This window comes from Plutella xylostella, chromosome 17 (assembly GCF_932276165.1).
Source record: "Plutella xylostella chromosome 17, ilPluXylo3.1, whole genome shotgun sequence".
Taxonomy (NCBI): Eukaryota; Metazoa; Arthropoda; class Insecta; order Lepidoptera; family Plutellidae; genus Plutella; species Plutella xylostella.
The window spans coordinates 272,185-294,273 of NC_063997.1; the positions used below are offsets into that span (position 1 = coordinate 272,185).

At 37.5% G+C, this 22,089-nt stretch overlaps 1 protein-coding gene across 6 annotated transcripts in view; it reads right to left on the bottom strand.

The window, feature by feature from the left end:
- Positions 1 to 21,981, bottom strand: part of LOC105398466 (extracellular serine/threonine protein CG31145) — a 63,995-nt gene extending 42,014 nt beyond the window's left edge. For 5 of the 6 annotated variants that reach the window (XR_007267222.1, XM_038108773.2, XM_048626694.1 and 2 more), the window contains exons 1-2: positions 4,931 to 4,983; positions 1,929 to 1,961 (exon numbers count right to left, since the gene is read on the bottom strand). Coding sequence is in view for 4 of the 6 variants with exons in the window: in XM_038108773.2 (XP_037964701.2) it covers positions 1,929 to 1,961; positions 4,931 to 4,968 (71 nt within the window). In the remaining 2 variants the exon portion in view is untranslated. Of the gene's footprint in view, positions 1 to 1,928; positions 1,962 to 4,930; positions 4,984 to 21,743 lie in introns of those variants that run through there. The other variant, XM_048626695.1, reaches the window with a different exon arrangement.
- Positions 21,982 to 22,089: the final 108 nt, after the last annotated feature.

Sequence of the window (22,089 nt, forward strand, 5' to 3'; positions counted from 1 at the left end):
CATCATAAGCCTAACCCATCCATACCTAGCAGTGAGTCCTCACGGGTCCTCGCCCAGAGTGCGTAGAAAGTGTTGTTGTACGCGACTGTACATGCACTCTGCACTGTCCGCACATGTACATTATGTACATTGTACACACGCCGGCGGCTTTCCACTAAATTACACACGCTTAGTGGCCGCGGATTATGGGGTTCATTATTACTACTTATTATTTTCATTTCCTACCAGAACAGACTTAACCGGGAGCCAAAGTGTAAGAATTTTCTTGGTAGGTGTTTTCATTTCAGTATATTAACGTTAGTTTATTATACACAACTTATTATGTCTTGCTATAGGTAAAGCAAGTTAGCTAGAGTCTTATCATATGAGTTCTTGAATGAAAAACGGTCGGTCGGTAATGTACAAGTCGTGAATTATACAAAAAATATACTACGGAGAGAGACATTACGGGTTATTGTTTGTTATGCGTAATGCACGAAGACCGGATCAAGATGTCACAACATGGAGTCAGATATCGAGCAAGCGACACCACGAGTAGACACAGATGTCGATATCATTGTGATTGGACAAAATCTATCCCTGAGTAATAGTTCAAAGGCACGGTGTAATATATTATGCTGTCGCGTGATAACATCACGGATCGCCATCACAATCCAATCAAATTTAATTACAATAATTATCTGTAACGTGGATTGCCGCTGGTTAATATTTAGAATTAAATATTTGAAGTGCAAAGCAATCTGTCTTCGCGAGTCCTCCACTTGATGGCACTGTCATCTTACCTCTGATGCATGGTATAATAAGACCATGCTGTAATGGAAGAAGCCATGAATAAGTTAATATTTGCTTTGGTTTAGTAATCGCAGTCCGATCGCTGGCATACTCTCGGCCTCCAGTCTCTGAAGAGTCTGAGTTATAAAAGGGTTACCATCTCCAAACTATCACGAATTTTATGAACCTACCCAAATAATGTTTTTCAACAGCTTTTTCTGAGGTTGAAAAGACCAAGACCACACGTGTTTTCTGTGAACATGTACTTATGTTTGAAAAGAATTTATACACGGAAAAACTTTATCTTTCTTTCTACTTCTTGTTTTTGAAATTATGGTGCACCTACAGCTAGGTACGTGGCCTTTTAATCGATCTTATTTCCACATCAGAGTCGTGAGCATCGTGACCGCGCGCCTGATCATCGGGATCGCAGCGCAGCCTACCTATACATGTATGTAGATATATATGTATATAGATATGTAGGTAATAGGACTATCGCTAAACGTAACACTTAAAGTGTTTGGTGAGCTACCCGGAAGATAATGATTTCTATAAAAACATGTCTAGATGTGTATAGTCAAACGGGCACTTTGGTTGATGTTCACTACATACAAATGAATAACAATTATAGGCGTAGATACAGAGGCTACCATTATACGTCCCATTCACTTTGTTGTGTGAAATAGCTTCGCATGTCGAACAATATTGCTAATAGCAAACGACTGTGTTTCATAAATCAATTCAAATGATAGGGGAGGATTCGATTAGGCGCAGTCAGCCATCAACTGAATGTTTCAAGTCTAGCCATTGGAACGAACCCTTAAAACGAATCTTGTAACAAAACGAGCCATATAGGTACTAACCATAAACAATATTAGTGTATGGTACTAACTATGAACAAATACAAATGCTGAGTTACACATAGGAACTACATATAAACTAGAGTCAACCATTAATCTATAACTTTTTGTCTGTATGACAAAGCAAGATATAAATATATTTAAGGTCGAATTTAACTTAGTCTAAAGTTCCTTCATGCAACTTAGCATGAGTCTGATATATTTTATCACTGATCAATAAATAGTTTTTTTTTAAGTACGTAAGTAAATAAGGTTAAAACAAAGGTAAGTAGTTATTTCTAGAATAGCAGCACTCACCCAGAGAAATAATAGAGAGCCCGGCCCAGGTTCCTGAAACAAAACAAACAACAATCATATTATTACCAGCATCAACATGGAAATAAATAAAAGTTTAAATAAGTAGATCGTGTTCGCAAGTCTAGAAGTTGACCCCTCTGCACTCCTCGTGTGGAGTATAAGTTTGTAACATGAAGCTGCAATGAGAAATGTCAGCGAACACGACACCACCAGGGCTCACCCTTTACCAGTCGCCGCCGCCGCCGCTGCGTGACATCACATTAGCTCTATCTATTTGTGCAGGGACTGTTGCCTACTGCGGAATTATGTGACGTGAAATAGAAATGCATTTTCTTGTGTATATTGTGCTACATACTTACGAGTATTAATAATATTTTCATAATGACGATGATTTGAGGAGCATGAAAGGAGTCTCGCACATATAAGTTCTGCGTACCCTGATACCCTCAGTATCTAAGTATTTAGTAATCTAGTGACCCTGGACAGTCAGCGACTGAAAACTTATCTAGCTAATTTTTTCACTTCAGTGACAATCACTAGTCCAGCACCAGCTCTAGTGTTTGTCATCGACACGGTGAGAAGAAGATGTCGGGACTGCACTGAGACATAGTTGCCGTTGAGTGTTGTACCCGTACCTACTTCTCATCAGCAATCTCTTCATTTCACTGAGTCATGACACTCATGACAATGTCGTTGGTACTTGCTACCTAAAAGGCAACTAAATATCATTTAAGAACCTAATGAACCACATTTCCACGCGATGAGAGGGCGGGCGGGGGCGGGGGCGGGGGGAGCACGAAGGAAACGCAAAATCAGTCATTAGAGGAAAAACGTTCGAAAATTAAACATTAAGTTTGCGTTTGAAACGTTACAGTGCTGCCAACTTGACAACATCAGTGTAATTGCCTCGGCCGACCAACAAACTTGGAAACTCATAAAAGTAAATAGGTACAGTTTTAAGGCGCAGTCACTTTACAGCGTGGTTAAAGTTTTTTTCCAGTTTGCTTCAGAAGTTAGACACTTTGGTGTAAATAAGTATTGCTTATTTAATTTGTGTACTATAACAACAGATATGATGAAAAATTATTCATATCGTTTAATCACCAATAGACAAAGCTATATTTTTGTCAGTTTCTATTGTTTATGTAGACCGTAAATAGACATAAACAATGGACACGTACCTATACTTACAAGTTGGTGGAACAAGTTACAAAATTGACCTGTTTTCGTGCGATTATGTGTCCGCGCTCCGTAATGTGCCGGTTATTAATAACTACCGGCCCGAGGCAAGGTCGGAGACAGGTCTGACCAGTCCACCGGCGACCTGCCACCCGAACCTAGTCTTTAACACCAAGCAATAGAGGTCAAGGTTATGAACACTTTCTTTCACTCTGAACTAGTATGCTCGCTTGTAAAATATTTGTGTTCTATTGGTTAAGTTATTTGATGTAACTTTTCTGGTTTTGTGGGTTATTGTTAAGTAATAGTGTGAGAAGCGCATCAAAAGAGGAATGTCATGAGTTTGTCGTATTTACCTATCTGGTAAATTGCAAGTTGCCATTTTAAATGTAGGTTACTTAGTTTTATGTATATTTACAGTTAAAGAAAATACTAACTTAATCATAAATCTATGCATAACAGAAACCAACAATCTAAAGTCAATAAACTGGTTTTACAAAATAAAATATCTTCCTGTTCAGTTAGTCAAACTTGAGCTTTAGTAGAGTAGTGCTCAAGTATCCTTTCGGAGGTTTAGGTCTACAAATGAAAATGACCACTAATAATTATTCACACTGCTCACATAACACGACAGTTCCGACTAGGTGTAGCAATCATTGCACCTCACAGTCTACTCACGACGACATATTAATACGATACGGACCACGGAATTAAGAACGATTTAAGTGTAACGTGTTAATGCTCTCGTCCACTGCTAGACACAGGACTTTAGATAAGAACTTACTTACATTTAATGGCATTTACTTGTCTTCCATTAGATTATTAAGTAAGTTTATTGGTGGTACTTTACAATCTAATACCAGTTCGTTCACATTCTAAACTTAAGAATTATGCATTTCTAGAAGTATTACAATAACGTTATTTACTACAGTTGTTGCAGTTTTAATTAAAACGTAATGTCGGCAACTACAGTAGTTATTATGATAATGAAGTGAGGATAGAGAAAGTACTAAGTAATAGCTCTCGAAACTGTAAATATGAAGTAATTAATTAGCATAAGATTACGAAATTCCAAGTAAGGTTTGTTTTTTTGCAATCTAGACAGCTCGGGACTACCTACTCTACCCAAGTACTTACTTAAATACTAATTTACATTTCTACTAAAATGTTGTTGTCTAAATATGTTTATTGAAAAAAACATCTATGCTTCAAATAGGTATTTAAATGAAATTTTATTTTTAATCGGCCTATTATCATATAACTATTAAGTATAAGGTGTTAAATTGACCATACTTGCATTATACATTAAGTCAAGTGACCTTAAACAATAAAATAAACGCTGGTTAACATAATAACGTAGTCAAAAGTATGCAGTTATTATTCGCGAAGTTACGAAATGCCTGCACGAGAGTCGAACCTTGACCCACTAGGCGGGAGTCCGGACTCACTCACTCAGTTCATGCCATCAGAAAATATAACATATACGTTTTGCATCTTTCATTAATATTTATAAATAATTAATAAAAATATTTTTGTAATAATAAAAAAAATCTCTTAGTTAATATTCATTTACACTAACTACAATTTACCACTAAGTTCTGAATAGTTCTTGTCATTATTACATTTTAATCTTAGGCCAATAACTGCCGCAAACTACCTTAGACTTTATAAAGTATCTGTAAGTAAAATTAATTAGCTGTATTTTCAGAATATTCCAGAGTCTAGACCAGACTAATTGTAATTGTTCCGCTTTAAATACTGTCGATTTGAGAGTGATTAGCGTGAAGTGAAGTAACGAGCGACTGCCGAGTATTGTGCATTACCTGAGCATCAGCACCAGTACGAACTGCATCACTCGCATTTTCACACTCAAATAACAACTGTTCGCATAACTAGAAGACTACTGTTTACGCTCCCAGGAACTGTAGGCTAGATCACTACTGAAACACTTTTTTTCACGTGCATTTTTCATGTTAACATTATTTTAAAAACACTTTCAGTAATAATGATAAGACTGCTGGAGGTCCGGCGGAGCGCGGGAGTGATAATACGGCGGCCGGCCTGCGCGCGCGCAACACTCTTTGTATTTCGGGAAAACTGTCAACGTGTGTGGGAAAAAGCTCGCGGGCGCTTCCAAGATGCTCAAGCGATTACATTTTTTTAAATAATATTTACCGTCGAAAGTAGAAAATGTTTAAACATTTACATTGAATGACACGATTACAATGTATAATGTTATATAATTTAAATTTTATAATCAACCGCATAATGTGTAAGAATCAAGGTTCGCCGAAGAAATTAGCTTCGGTTATTTAGTTTATTATCTACGCATATGCGTGGTCTTATCTATAAATTAACTAGGTACTATTATTATTCGAAGGGACGCGGACATAAGCTGGTAAAAAATAAGTGGGAAATAAAGCAAACGAAATGAAACATAACGCAATGGAGTGATTCGTAGAACATTACGTGATCGCGGCCGCCGGAGCGGAACAGCGGCCGGCTTCATTCACCACTAGATACAAAACAACAATAACAACATTTTGTTTATTTTTATTATCACCTTATAATCTAATTTAACTTTAACACATACCTATTGTATTCACAATGCACATTGGCTGGATTTTCCTATTTGAATCTCTACCTTTATACTAGCAGAAAGTTCTTGAAGATATAAACTAGAATAAGTTTAGTAAATAGCTGGCTCCAGTGTCCTGGTCGGTGGTGCGTTGGGAAGGGCCCGTGCCGCCCACGCCATCTCCCGCTATAAAGAGAGCACTCGGCGCGTGGACAAGGCTGAACTCACACTACTCACATAGATACTACGAACAAACCATCCGATTAATAATATCTATAAACCTTGTGTAGTGATTAATGAATGAAAATCATATATCTTATTGTTATAATTAGAATTTTTGTATTTTGCGAATCAATGCATTCTATCTAATTACTACTGTGCCTAGGTATATCAAATAAAGAAGTCAGGTACCTATAACTCTGAAACTTGCCGCCACAACGCCTACAGATGCAAATTGCTGCAACCGACCCATTTAGACAAATGTTTCTGTGATTAATGATTTAACTTGCAACACTTGATAGTGTTAACTTATTTATTAACCAGTGTCTGGCTGTCGGTTAACAGAAGTGACTCTGATCTAGTCAGATATGAGTTATGTTGTTGATTTTCATTATTATCGCGCTAAAGACTAGATAGACCCTTGCGATAGAGTATGTAATATAATATGTATTAAGCAGATTGTAGTGACTCGAATTTTTTCAATTTCAATTTCAATCATTTATTCATAAATTCAACAATTTACACGTCATATAGTAATAATAAAAAGAGGGTAAGTAAGTACAGTATAAAAGTAAAGTTAGGCTTACAAGTATGTACATAAAATCACACATTATAGTTATAAAAACAGTTAACTATACCGTAGTTACCTCATTGGCTAATGATACATTAGTGAAAAATTCACTAGTGGAGTAACAGGCCATACTAACCAACAACTTTTTGAGTTTGGCAATGAATACAGCGTCACTCGGGGCAGACTTAATGTCACTAGGCAGAGCGTTGTACACCTTGGGGGCCAGCACGCCCAGCGTCTTGTCGGACTTGGCGAGTCTCCTCGCGGGCGTGCACAGGCGGTGGCGCTGCCTAGTGTTTATGTTGTGAGTGTCACCGATTACTTGTAAGTTGCTAAGATTCCGTCTCGCATACTTCGCTACCTCTAATATATAGAGACATGGTGCAGTTAGTATTTTGTACTGTACAAACAATTCTCTTGCGGGATGGTCCCAGGGAGTCCCAGCAATTATACGCACGGCTCTTTTTTGTTTTTTAAAAATTTTATCAGCGTCAGTTGCATCACCCCACACGTCTATTCCATAAGTTAGGATGGAGTGGAAGTACCCATAGTACGCTTTTTTTAAATTGTCAAATGATAAACTAGGCGTTAGACGTGACAGGGCGAAGCAAGCTGATGCTAGCCGCCCACAGGCGAGGTCGATGTGTGCCGACCAAGTGAGCGCGCTGTCCACCGTGAAGCCCAAGTATCTCACTTGGTCAACTTGTGGGACAGGTAGTCCATTGCACATTACATCCAGATCGTGGCCTCTCACTCTTCTTAGTTGGAAGTGCATGATGCTTGTTTTTTCCACATTGAGAAGCATCCCGTTCGCACCAAACCAATCAGCGAGTGACGCCATTACCTTGGTAATTTTTTCTTTTAAATCGTGAAATTTGTCTGCCGCAACACGAATGAGGAATGAAATTTCAACGAATGAGGAGGACATTGGCTGGGATACCTGAGTGGAAGACACAGAGAGACCATTGCCCAGCAGCAGTGCTGGAACACTATAGGTTAAATAAAAATATGAATAGCGTTCCGTTTCGAAGGTTTTATAGCGTAGCCTCCATATTGCGAGGGCTGTATTTTTTACTGAAAGTATACCTTTCGCGAGCTTAAAACTGCAAGACAAAGCCAGATACTAAGCTGTTATTATTGTCTATCGGAATGGCGGCGGCGGTGGCTCAATTAGCAATAATAATTTGATTGCTCGCAGCGCTCTACTTCACCGAGGTAGGTACCTGGTCACTGGTCGAGTCAACGTGAACTGAATGTGGTAATATTGTTGCCCTGCAGTAGTACAAGCTCTGCTTCAACAGCCGGCGCGGCGGTCTCGGGTTTGATGCCCAGGTGGACCGATTCAAGTTAGGATAGGACGTAAGGCAATCGCCTAAAGTATGAAATCTGAAATAAATCTCTACAGTCGTTTCGTTTCTCTTAGAATAAAAATAATAGTATTTCCTGCAATCTATTTAAAGAATATAATAGTTTTAACGAGTAAATAGAACTCTATTTTGCATTGAGCTTATGTTAGTAAACATAGCTATTTCCACAGAAGTCCTTTAAACAACCAAGATATAAAATTACTTATGTAAAAAATAAAAATGTAAAAGGTACCAAAAAGTACGATACACTTTATGATAATTGTATATGATACGAATGTAGCGTATAGATCATTTTATAGTTACATGGTTATCAGTTTTGATTTTAAACTCAAAATATGTTATGATGAATTCCTTGAAGCAGTGAGCCGCGGCAGATAACAAGACCAGAACCAACAACATGCGAGCACAATGTAGAATGTTTCACCAAATGTTATCAACAATTTGCTCTACACATAAAATTTGAATAAAAATGATTCGGTTTTGCTTCTTGGCGATATACTGATATCTAGCTTTATTGTAAGCGAATATTACGTTTCTCTTTATGGTCTCTTACTTAGGTATAATAAAATGGCAAAAATAAAACATGAAAACATTGTATGTAAATTCACATGAAAAGCAATGAACTAACTCAATTCATAAATATCAATACTATTTATTTTTTTAAAACAAAGATTCAGTCTTATAAATCATGGTTACGACTATAATCTCTGAAGTGATATTTAGATGTGGGTGACACGCAAGCATGACACCCACGTCATAGGTTGCAAGTTGCGACCCGTATCGCCGCCGTTTGCAATGAGTACGATACACCGACATGCCGGCGGCGGCGGCAGCGCGGGCGCACTGGGCCACTGGGGCAGAGGGGTACTTCTAGCATCGGAAAAGTTTTATAAAGCTGTTCCACTGCCCATGAGTCTATCTCGTTACATTAACGTAACAACTCTTGATCATTTGGTTTTTTGTTAAAGTAGAGTAGCCCTCCAGCGCTCAATCAATGATCGTCATGATGGCCTGTTCCGCCGACCAGCAACACATTGTAATAGCCCAAGATGAGCCACAGCTGGCACCGCTCATGTCGCATGCTGGTGGACTTTTTGTTCAATTACTTTGTATTTTTCATAATAGCATTTTTATAACATCTCTAGGTACTAAAAGTCCCGTTATTTTAGCAATAAGTATAAGTAGGTACTTACCTATGCACCTACAGCTTTTGTGACAGTATGGTAGAGCAATTTGCATGTAACAAATAGTGCCTAATTATATCACATACTACAACTAGTTTAAAGCCTCTGGAATTCAAGGTTGCTCTCAGCATTTTATTATTAAATAAGAACATGTTTCCAATAAATCATTATCAGTCCCTTTGTATTAATTGTACATAGCTATTGTAATAAATAAGAATATATTTAAAATGGTTGGAGATTATTTAAATCGTTAGTGATTTATGAAGCACACAAATTGACAATCTTTCTAAAGATGTTTTGAATTAGTCGCAGAAGAATAATTATGTGCTCATTATTACCTACATGCTGCTGTGAGAAATACATTATTCACACTCACCGGCTGAAGCGGAAAACATGTAACTATGGTAATAATATGTAGGTTTCATACAAATTTCAGGAAAATGTTGATTGACACGAACCGTCGAACATATTACGCTCATAAAAAAGTTGTAAACTGTATTGCTTTGAAACTTTTATTACTCCTAAATTAATTGTTATAATTATTTTTATCAAACCCAACCTCTGCCAAGCTTAAGTATGCAGTTAAAGTTAACTAAAACCGTCTTACCAAGCATATTGCAATGAGCGATTACTACAAGCTAAAGCTAAGAGGGAAATTAAATTTACTTTGTTCATTGATTTTAAAAAAATGTTTGTGAAATTCTAATCTTTATTATGAGACGAGTTATGACGACATCGCGGCACTCAGTTGTTCACACCAGCAGCCAGACAGCTGACATAATCCTATGCATTTCGTTAACTATGCATACCTCTACGTCTATGTCTAGGTCAGGGGGGTCACTCTACCGAAAACCAAAGTTTCTTAGCGTTGCTGCGTCAACCGTATTCGTTTTATGACGACCTTCTTCTTCTTCTTCTAGTGCCGTCTCCTAGCGAAGGTTGGCAATCATCCTGCTGATTTCCGTCTTGGAGGCCGCCGCACGGAACACCTTGAGTAGCTCCAACTACCGTACCCCCACCGACACATTAGCAATTTACAATCCTTAAGCAGAGTCGCGCGCTTGCCAAATTTGACGTAACTTGTATGGATCTCACAGATGTTCGGTGGTGGTAACCCCACAGATATGTTGGTGCCACAGTTACTGTTCGTCCTTCAAGTGTCATTGCCCGTGCTGAGGCCGCTCGCTGCCCACCGCGTCCGCCGCCGCCGCCGCCGCCGCCGCCGCCGGTAGGGCTCCACATGAATCCAGGATACGCTCGTTAACCGGCCCACCTTCCACCAACATCATAACAGCGATCAATTGATATTTACGGCCTCCCTGTGCCCGTTCATGTCATGTCGGGAGCGGCCGCCCTCACAGGGCTACATTGTTTATGTCGAGGTAAGGTCAGTGGATGATTTGTTCACTTGGTTTGCTCATGTAGGTATATCTTGGTTCTATAGTTTCAATGTTTGTATGGAAAACAATGTAAAAACAGTACCCAAGCAAACTCTCATATTGACAAACTATAAATTGTTAAAAATAGAGCTCCTAAATCAAAACGGGACATTCCAATTTGACAAGTTGATTTGAAAAATACATCAATTTACTCGCACTCACCGCCGGCCGGGACCCACTCTCGGGGAAACAAGAGCATAATCCAGTTCATAGCTCTTATATGAATAGTAGTAAGAGTTAAAATAGCCCTCGTTATGCATTTCGTGATTGTGCGTGTAGTGACGCATTCAATAACGTACTCATGTCATGTTATGATGGGTATGTGTATAGTTTGAGCTCTTTGTTATTTTAAACCAGTAAAATATGAAACATCGTTTACGACTGTTCCTCTCAAACTTTTGAATACTTCAGGAAATCAGCTACTGTTAGATAAGTACTGATTTATTAATCTATAATAGGTACTTGATAACTGATCCGACAAGACCTCAGAATTATATTTCAAAAAAGTAGACATAAAATACCAACTTGTTTTTTGTCATTCATAATAATAATAATACATAGTTACACTGATAAATACATAAGCCAAATGTTAATTATTATGTTATAATAGTTATAATGAAGACCAAGGAACGTAATAAGTAGGTACTTATCGATCGAGAACACGCTGACACTGGTTTTAACACTATGCTAGAAGTAATGAATCTTCCTTTCTTTACATAAACTGTTGTGGAACTGGTGAGTCACATGAAGTCACATCACTTGGCCAGTGGCCACCTCATGTCGACCTTCTGTACGAGTATTCCTGATGTTTTCCTCGTCCAGTCCTGACTGTAGGTAGCGATGATGTAGATAATACCTAGTGCTAATGATGATGATTACTTTAATTACTTGATGATGATGATGATAATTAATGTTGAGCTCTTCTTGTATCTTCCCTACATGTAGCTAATTATACCTGCTTCAGATCATGTGAATTCTTAAGTTTTCTAACATATTTTTAAACAACAGGTGCTTACAGTTATTTCTGTTAAACCCCTAATGATAATTTACTTGTTAAGTGTACAAAGGCAGGTGAGTGCTGCAGTGATGGCTGACCCTTTCATGTGTATGTACATGTACTCTACATGGAACATAAATTCTATGAGGAAAGACAAATAGTAAGTAAATACCAGTAACGTGTTAGAGAACACAACGAATTATGCACCGTTCATAAAAGATAAAAATAAACACCTAAATCTCGTGTACCCATAAACTTTACAATTTGTTGTTATGATATAAGCAGCGGAAAATTAAAGACTTGTTCTCACGGAGTGACGACACCGATAGATAGCGATCGGACACCGTGCTGCAACCAGCGACCGTTGTACTGAGGCACACTACAATGTAAACAGACAATATTGTGCATTAGAATAATTTAAGATTATTTCTTTGAATAATTATAATTGATTTTAAGTACTTTTACTATAACGCGACCTATATTTCCTAACCATCAAAGCTTACTTACTTTACTACATACCTAATTAATAAATATTATGCTAAATGCTGTAAATGTAAAGGGGCGGCTAAAAGGCCTTACAAGCGTGTCAAATTCCGTTTGCAACCACTTTTTATAGCAATACCACATTATGACAGTCTCAACTGGGTATAGCTGGTCACTTGCTATTCCCAAGTGAGTGTCAGAATTGCTAAACATTGTCATAAATAAAAGATGTCGGGTCACTCGCAGACAATTGATTCACGCGAGTCGGCGGCGAGCCGCGACACACGGCGGCGGCGGCGGCGGCGGCGGTGGCGGCGGCGGCGGGAGAAAGTGGATATATCTATTACAGACAGACAGACAGGACTCTTGATGCGAATTTCACACTTCAGTAAACCTAGACCTTTCATCACCTAAACATAAACATACTGAACGCTGTCAAAAGCCTTATACATATCTTAAGGTGTTCTAAACGCTTAAAAGTTTTTTTTGGTCGTACAGTAAATTTTGTTCCTCTCAATCGAGAGGCCGTGGGTTCAAATCCTGGCCTGTACCAATGAATTCTTTCATTGTGTTTTCAATTAAGGAGTTTAAGTAGGTACAATAATACCACGTGCTCTTACGGTGATGGAAAACATCGCGAAGAAACCTGCACATCTACATTCTAGATGTGTATCCTATAAGTGCATTGTACTTATTCCAAAACGGCGATATGGTTCGCAACCTATCACGTTGCAAATGTGCTACGAAAAGTGAGTGGCTCGCTTGTGAGCCACCTCTGACTACCACTTCGGGGATTACAGCCGTGAGTGCATATGATATGATATGAGAAATTTATTTAATAGTTAGTTATAAGTATATTATTATTATGATTTGGTAAATGCACATGCTGAGTTTGTTCCTTTTTGACGCTTTGGCAGGAACCTATTGTGTTATGCTTTGTTTTACATTGTATTATTTTCTGTTTTTTTATGTTGTTGATTTCTTTATCTTTATCTAAATTTTAACTTAATTAGTAAGTTAACTTATGATAGTAAGTACCAACTATGAAATGATCGCCCCCGCATTTACGCAGCTCGTGTCCTGCAGCAGAATTTACAAACAGTTTCTATTTCTATTAGGGAAACCGAAAGGAAATTGAAAGAGTCACGTCAGTAGCGTAATTTCACACTTAACGGCATAAGTACTGAAGTACATGGGCAGATTATCACGCTATCGCTCGTACTATACACATAATGTATATCTGTTGATTGAGACTAAACTAATAATGAACGGCCTGCAAGCTTACACTGATTGATGCATAGAACAACGCGGACTCGGGTGTACCCTCGGGAAGCGTCATAGCGATCTTTCTTGATACAAAAAAGTCTGCCAATTTTTGCGGGGGGAAATTTTACCGTTTACCTTGATTATGTCTCATGGGACATGTCATTATGAGTTTTAATTCCCAGCAATAAGGGTTATGTGAAGTGACATTTAATAATGAACACAGTGTCGTCATTTTTATTGCCAATGGATGTAACAATTATCGATAAGTATTATCGATGAATTCGAGAACATGGGTTGGAAATAATAATTATAAATTATTTAAATTATTAATTAAACGAAGCATTTATTTATATAACTATGTATTAATTATATTATACTTACTAACTTTTGTAACTATCATCACGACCCATTTCGTCCCCACTGCTGGGGCACGGGTCTCCTTTCAATGAAGGAAGGGTTTTAGGCCTAGTCCTAGCTTGTGCTGGAAAAGTTATTGGGTAAGTGGTCAACCCGACTGTCAGATGTTTTCAAGCCGCCCGAAGGCCTCTGACTAGGCTTAACGACTGCTGCCGGAGCAGCAACCGGGACCCACGGCTTAACGTGCCGTCCGAAGCACGGAAGCGCCCAGAAAAGAACCACTTGAAATCGGTCACCCATCCAATGGCTGACCGTGCCAGTTGTTGTTTAACCTCAGTAATCAGTTACGATCACTGAAGCCCGCTCGACTACGGACGCTTTGTAAGATATGAAAGAAATATTTTGCAAAATAAAATAAATTGTGAGATCCTTTAACTATGACCTTTTTTGTCGATCAATACATAATATCTACTTACTGGTACATCACCATTGCATTTTTTTGAAATTGGTTGCTAGGCAACTGCTAATAACAATAAACCATGACAAAATCTGTGATCAAATCCGGAATCCGGATATTCTATGAATTGAAGCTGTCATTTTAGTATGTAAACAAATCATTTTCTATGAAACGAACGCTTTGCCAACTAGATTGCGTCTAGTGAAAATTGAGACTGCAACTAGTTTTTGTAAATCGGTGGGCCTTTCTGGCCTACCACCCCGGCAGAGGGGAACGTCTGCCTATTTCGTCTCCAGACCATTCATACTCAATGGATTGATGTGATTATGGAGTTTAAAATTCATGGTGTTTGACACTAATGAGATATTTGTCCTGATTATTTATCATATCGGTTTGTAGCATCTGCAGTCTGCACAATCGGTATAAAGTAGAACTGAACCTTAACAAAAGTAAGTCTAATAGGTTCAGTTAACTGTGACCACAAATTGTGTGTTAAAACAACAAACATAACGTAATACTTATTTATAAACTTTCGCTTTTTTCATAACCGGGGTCTAATAATCACACTTTAGTATGGCGCGTAACTATTACTATTTCTGTTCCACAGTTAAATTATTAAAAAAATATTCAAGCATACTACAGACAAAACTAACAGGGCAGTTACTAGTTAGCTTTTATTATAAAAATCCGTGCAAACTATTAAAAACAATTTTTTCTTCAAAAATTCAATATGGGTATAAAATAATTGATACAACGTAATAAATATTATATAGCAATTTTATTGCTGATATAAAATACAATAAAATCGCCATGTGTAGCAGACTTGCTTATCGCTGCATAAAAATTGTATGTAAAAAGATTCAAGTTACGAAAGCATGTGTCGATGCGATGCAGTAACTAGGGCGGCTGAATCAACATGCCTACCGCTAGCTCTGCACGGACAGTCGATGGCAGTAGGTACAGACTTGACTGCAGGCTCGTACCTAGGTACTGGGCAGGAGGACGCCAGGAGTATTGACTGCTGGCTCAGTTCAGTGAAGTGTGATGGAAGCATATGACCCAGTTCCTTACCTGAGTAAATCTACCTTTATACTCTTTAATGCAAACTGAAGATTACAGAACCGCTAGTTGGATGTCTCATTTGCAGCCATCACCGCAGTCGTGGCCGAGTGACTCGCGACTGCGGCCTCATTGCCGCCACCCCGCAATAAACTCATATCAACCGGAACCGAGAAAAATAACCAGCCGCGTCATTATCCACAACCTGCAATGACACGGCGGCTGATCCCAGTTTCTAGACGAAGGTGTGGATTAGAAAACGTAACGTATGGTAGTACTTCACTGTAATAATATGCTTGTAACTCACTCACGGATACGCTCATTACTACCCTTACATATTCACTGCATCTAAACTCTACAGCCAGTGTAAGGTATCTACCACCCTGAGGCTGGTATCCCCAATCAAGAACTAATAAAAATAACTAACTAAAAATTAATCCGTAACCTCTAAGTACGGTGCTTCTTTCCTGTTATTAATATTTTCAGTATCGTTTATAAGTGGATACGTTATAAAAAAAGCGTGTCATCTTTGTTTTTAGTTAATTTGATGACTCGTGGATTCTAGTCTCACATTACGCTTATTACGTATGTACAAAGTACACGTGAAATAACAACCAAGCTACCAATTAATTTAATTTTTCATGGCTAAATTTCGACTAAAACTGCTAATTTAAATTTTAATAATGGATCATTATTAACTATGCATATGTAAATAGACTTCCTATATTGTTCTATCTTATGTTGGGCTAGCGCCCAACTCAGTCCACAGTGTGTCAAGTCCGTCTCCAATGCCATTCCACGCTCACACACACACATCTTATGTTTCCTCCTCCTTGTTAGGTAGATGTGGTTGATTATTAACTATATTTTTAGACAAATATCACGTATAATCATCTAGATATAATACCTTTCCTTTTAAATGGAATGAGTTTCACGGAATCATGATATTCAATTTTACTGTTCATGATTAGTGTGACTCACATGATGCTACGCGGGCTACGGCGTAGCGCGTAGCAGCTTCCCGAAAACTTTGCTACGAGGGCGGAGAGCATCAAGCAGGCTTAATCATTGTGATAATAATATTATTATAAGGAAATCAATATTGCCACACACATTATTTATTTCCCATAACTTGTCCTACAAACTTACATAGTATAGTATTCGGTAGTGACGGTGTGTGGAGCGCTCGCAGGTCCCGGCCAGGTGCGGCTGCGGGCTAACTTTAGTTCAGAAATTCTTGGTCCAAACGCCAATACTCTCCGGGATTTTGCATTTGCTATGAATATGTATTAGTTCATTGAAATTGGTGTAGGCGAGTAAGAAGTAACCGTACCTATGTATGAGGGAGTTCTATTACTAGACATATTGGCCCGACTAATACAAACCTCATACTTACCTATTATGATTAAAAGAGTATAAATGTATTTTACTTGAATTTTCAGCAAATTACGTAGTATGGTGTATTCATTATAAAAAAAAAACACGCACTCACGCCTTGTACTAATGTACTCCCTTGCGGGGTAGGCAGAGGTGCATTGCTACACCCACTTTTCGCAAGAGTGTTATGTTAGTCCCAATGTAATAGGGGGCGGGCCTATTGCCATTTCACGGGCACATCCAAGACCTGAGAACAAATATCTGTGTTTAAACAAATATCTGCTCCAGCCGGGAATCGAACCCGGGACCATCGGCTCAGTAGTCAGGGTCACTAACCACTACGCCATTCGGTCGTCTTCTTTATAAATGTTTATTAATCTACATAATATAACAACACAATCTAATCGATTATAGGTACTTAGCTGGCCACTTATAAATTAATAGGTAGAAGGGATCTAAATGTGAACTAGCTATTAATGGGTTTTTGAATGGATGGAACGCATATTTAGCTACCAATAATACACCTCCATTGACCACCGGCAGCTGTCAGTGTCCACCGGCCGCGTCCCCCCGTGGTCCCCCGTGCCCCCGCGTCCCCCGCCTGTCCCCCGTGCCCTCGCGACACCGACCATCACTGATGGCGGCACAGAGTGCCCCCGTGCATTATTGAGGCCCGGCGGCTCCCGCGGGGTCTGGCGGACGAGCACCGCCATCAGAGATAATTGCCGCCGATACTGCACTCTTATTTAGAGGCATCGGACGAGAAGTCGGTTTGTCGGTTTGTCACTGCAGCGACGATTGGTCGTCAATGTAATGTTGAGCCTCACTGGCACAGGTTTCTTTGAACTTATTACAAGTGGGCTCTGATCACAAGTTAGGTACTGAATAATGTAGAAAGAGAATAAACTATTTCCATTTCTATATTATTGTCGAGTAGTAGTAATCTGGTTAACGAACTAGTGCAACTTGTCAGTGTCCGTAGCGATCAACTTACCGCTGGCAATTTTCCGGTTATTTTACAATTTATAATTTAGCTAACGACTTCGCTTAGATAGCTAAAATATTTGCGAATTAGGTTGTGCCTACTTCTGCAGTATTTATTTAAACTATGTTTTGCAACTTTAGAATTACGACTTTAATGTGTAACTTGTGTAAGTATACAGGGTTATTTGCAAGTAGACCTGATCCTTTCAGGAGGTGATAGAGGAAGGCATTTCCAGTCGATTATACCCTATAATGCATTATCCGAAACTTAACCATTTCTAAGATATTTAATATTTAAAGAATTTTTGAATTTTTGCCAAAATTTCATGTTTAAATCCGAAAATAAAAAAAACTAGCCATATTTCAATACTTTTTTTGTTTGTTTAGCATTATTAACATCTTAATTAATTAATTAAAATAATCAAATTTGCATTATTCGACTTAAATTAGACACAATACCTCAAAATAAATAAACATTTTTAAAAAATTGTCAAAACCTAAAAACAAATAAGTTAAATTAAAAAAGAACTTCATATAACAATTTTTTGTGCACTTCAGCTTAAAAACATTGTCAACTTATAAGCTTTCAAATGAGATATTTCAATATCAAATCGATTAAGGTATCACCAAGATATGGCCAAAACAATCAGAGAAGGCGGAGAAAACTCAACAGGGGTTTCCATACTAAAGTGAACAGGACTGAAAATCATCACACTTGTTACCTTTAAATTGCGCTAATTTTGTTAGTTTTTCTGTTGAATTTCGTCCGCCTTCTCTGATTGTTTTGGCCATATCTTGGTGATACCTAAATCGATTTGATATTGAAATATCTCATTTGAAAGCTTATAAGTTGAAAATGTTTTTAAGCTGAAGTGCACAAAAAATTGTTATATGAAGTTCTTTTTTAATTTAACTTATTTGTTTTTAGGTTTTGACAATTTTTTTAAAATGTTTATGTATTTTGAGGTATTGTGTCTAATTTAAGTCGAATAATGCACATTTGATAATTTTAATTAGTTTATTAAGATGTTACTAATCCTAAACAAACAAAAAAAGTGTTGAAATACGGCTAGTTTTTTTTATTTTCGGTTTTAAACATGAAATTTTGGCAAAAATTAGAAAAATCTTGAAATATTAAATATCTTAGAAATGGTTAAGTTTCGGATAATGCATTATAGGGTATAATCGACTGGAAATGCCTTCCTCTATCACCTCCTGAAAGGATCAGGTCTACTTACCAATAACCCTGTATATATACCTACCTAGTGCTCAGGATTACCTATATACATATTTATAAAATAAATATTTTTTTGTAATCATAAAATATATTTTTCGACTACAGCCGCGCAAATAAAGCTAGCCAAATATCCAATATGATCTGCATCCATCGAGATCGTTGTAATTCGCTCATGTTTATTCGAGTGGTGCAGTAACTGCGGGCAACAGGCAGGAGTCATTCCGATAATGGCTTGATGGCCGGCCCGAGCTCACCGCTCTGTTTTGTTTAAAACGTATTCAAGTGGCACATCTTCTACCCAATACTTCACAGATTTGTATAATTGCATACCTCTATAACTTTCTGCTTTGTCTTATGCTCTGCAGTGGTACAAACACATATGCCATGAAGCAAATTGCAAATCTCCAATAGCAACATAATAATAAAAGCGAATAATGACCATGTCTCAATTAGAATGCCGAGTGCCCTAGATAAGAAATATCCTATTGACAATTACAATTTGTAATCAAATTATTATTTATGAGTTTTAATTTCGTCTCCTTCAAGGTTTGTAAATGTAGATCGACACAGTGCGGGGGCGTGAAACCCGATTAGTGGCAGCTACCGGCCGCCGCCGCCGCCGCGCCGGTGAAAAAGCCGTATAAAGCATTATGCAGTCGACATGAACTGATTACGTCAAACATTCTATTCATTTATTACCTCAGTGATTGATAAATTAAAACTTAAGCAATTGAATTAGAATTAATGCACGGATAGACGTGACGAGTATTTTAATCAGAATAGGCAAGCAATAGGACCTATGCACTTCTGGAAAATTTTATAAATTCGCATTTTACACGAATGTATGTGTGTACCTATCTAGCTACTACTGACACATGCGGGTCACATCACAACAGCTTGCATCGTGTATCGTATACTTACAATGTTGCTGAGTCGCGAATATTATTTATGAACTAGTTAACTATCAATTCATTGCATGTTACACTTTATTTATTCCTTATTACTTAGGTACATTAAGTATATAATATATAACACTTAACTGCCCCTTATAAAGCGTGGGATGGCTCCGCTCCCAAACTACTTACAGATTATGAATATAATATATTTATTTTTAAATTACAGGAGTAACTCTACATAATAAAAATAATAAAATATAAGTAAGTGAATGAAGTGTGAAGCCAACGCGCCGGCGAAGTATATGTAATAATAAAGATGAACAAGTTATTTGTTGTGTTTTTTCTAAAATTATATGATTTTTATGTACTTACCTACTTACTTAACTTCAGCGTGCATTATTAAGATATTATGTTGTATACTATACGTAGAACTAACATTTAATTACTAGTTAAGTACTTATTTAATGACTTCCGGAAATTAGGAAATCATAGTTTTGTCAAATGTTGGTTTATTGGAAATAGCTTTATGTTTAGGCTTCAAAAGCGATAACATAGTGCCGCCTTCTTATAGCAAAGAAACAGCGATAAAAAGTGTATAAAAAGGATCAACAATCGGTTTCGATTGGGAAAACTGTGCAGTTGAAGTACATTCGGTAAACAATCCCATGTTTATAGTAGAACCACTATACATAGACTATTCTAGTAAATCTAGGTAAGTAGAGGTATAGGTGTAGGTGGAGAGTTTGGTTTTCGCGTTTACAACCAAATCATTAAACTTACTTTAGAAACTTGACTTTAAATACTATTACTAAAAACAATACTTCAAATTAAATTCACTGTTACATTAATAAAATATAGATAAACTGTATTTTTGTAAGATGTGATACAAAATGCATGCGCTAAGAAAATTATAAATTAGGTATACATTATATACAGGATCTCTCCCCTTCCTTTATATAATTATAAGTACCTACTTATTTTGGTAGGTTTACTGAGTGAGTTAATAAAGGAACACAGTACAAATAACTAGTAAAAATATTAATGTATACATTTAAATCTGCAGGCAGTAGGTATACAAAGTAAAAATTTAACCTTAGGTACTTTAATAAAAATGTACCGTGTACGACTACGAACCTATGTAAGTATGTTAAATATTATTATGGTAAATTTTGTTATATATAATTATATACACCTATGGTATACATATACTTATGGATTTTAACGCACTCATTCATACGTGTGAGTGACTCGGCGAAGTTTGAGAAAATGTTTAAACAGTTCTTCATGACCTCCATAGTAGATGTTTAACATTAACAAAAAATAATTAACAAGATCTTTGTACCTTTACATCAATTACATATTATGTTAAATAATAATAATTCATAACTTATTATGAATAATTTTAATTAAGTATGAAGTCTGTAAACATTGTAACAAAGGGAGTATGTGATCGCGGATAGGCATTGAGTATATACTTAGGTACCTACCTGTACTAACACATGTTAAATTATTTGAATTAACACTATTGTTTTCTATGTACTTACAAACAGTACCTAAGTTATATCATATTTAGTGGGCGCACTTAATAATACCTACACTTATTTATACCTAAAACCGTTATTACATATGTACAACTTACATAGGATCGCTTTGCCTAAAAAAATCCCATGGAAAATCCGGGATAAAAGTAGCACATAGGTACATTTAATAGTAAGTAGGTAGTAGTTTTACTCGAAAGAGTAACAAACTATCAAAGTAAGTAGAGAATCATATTATTATGCTTAGGGACTGCACCTTGAAGCACCTGATCCCTGAAGAGAGTCCGACGAGGTGACTCGCAAGCGACCCACCCGCTTATTAGTTGGTATGGTAGTTAGGTATCAAGTTGTTTATTATTCTCATAACAAAAGGAATTTTCTTATTAAATCTCAAATCCTACGCCTTAAATTATGTGGTGAACCACCACAACAATTTTCTTTACGAGGAAAAGTACAGCGACCCATTTTTATTACATTCTTCTACTAAAACAAGATACACCGACATCTAGTTTATTACCGTCACGAATTTACTTATATGTAAACAGTTTAGCAATACTTAAGTAACTAGATCTAACTCGAATAACTTTGTTTACTTAAGTGGATAGCGATGTCCAAACTTCGACTCACCTGGATGACACGGCCGGCGATGTTCCTCGCACGAATCAAAACAAATCACACTCAAACTAGCTAAACTCAAGTAAAGTTATTAAAAACGGCTGTAGTCCAGTCCAAAACCAAATAAATACGACTCCGGAACTAAGAGTTGTGGTTAGAGCGCCAAAGAGTTTGGCGGCAAAAGTTTTTATGCGTGAACGTAAATGTTTTCGCGTTTGTGGCACGGGGGGCGCGCGGTCCGCCGGGCGCGTCGGTAGTCACTGAGGTTCCGCCGCTACGGCCGCTAGCGATGTTTGCTGCCAGTTTGTGTTCCGAGCTCCAGTCTGCTGGCCGATAAACTACCTTACTAACTTGCTTA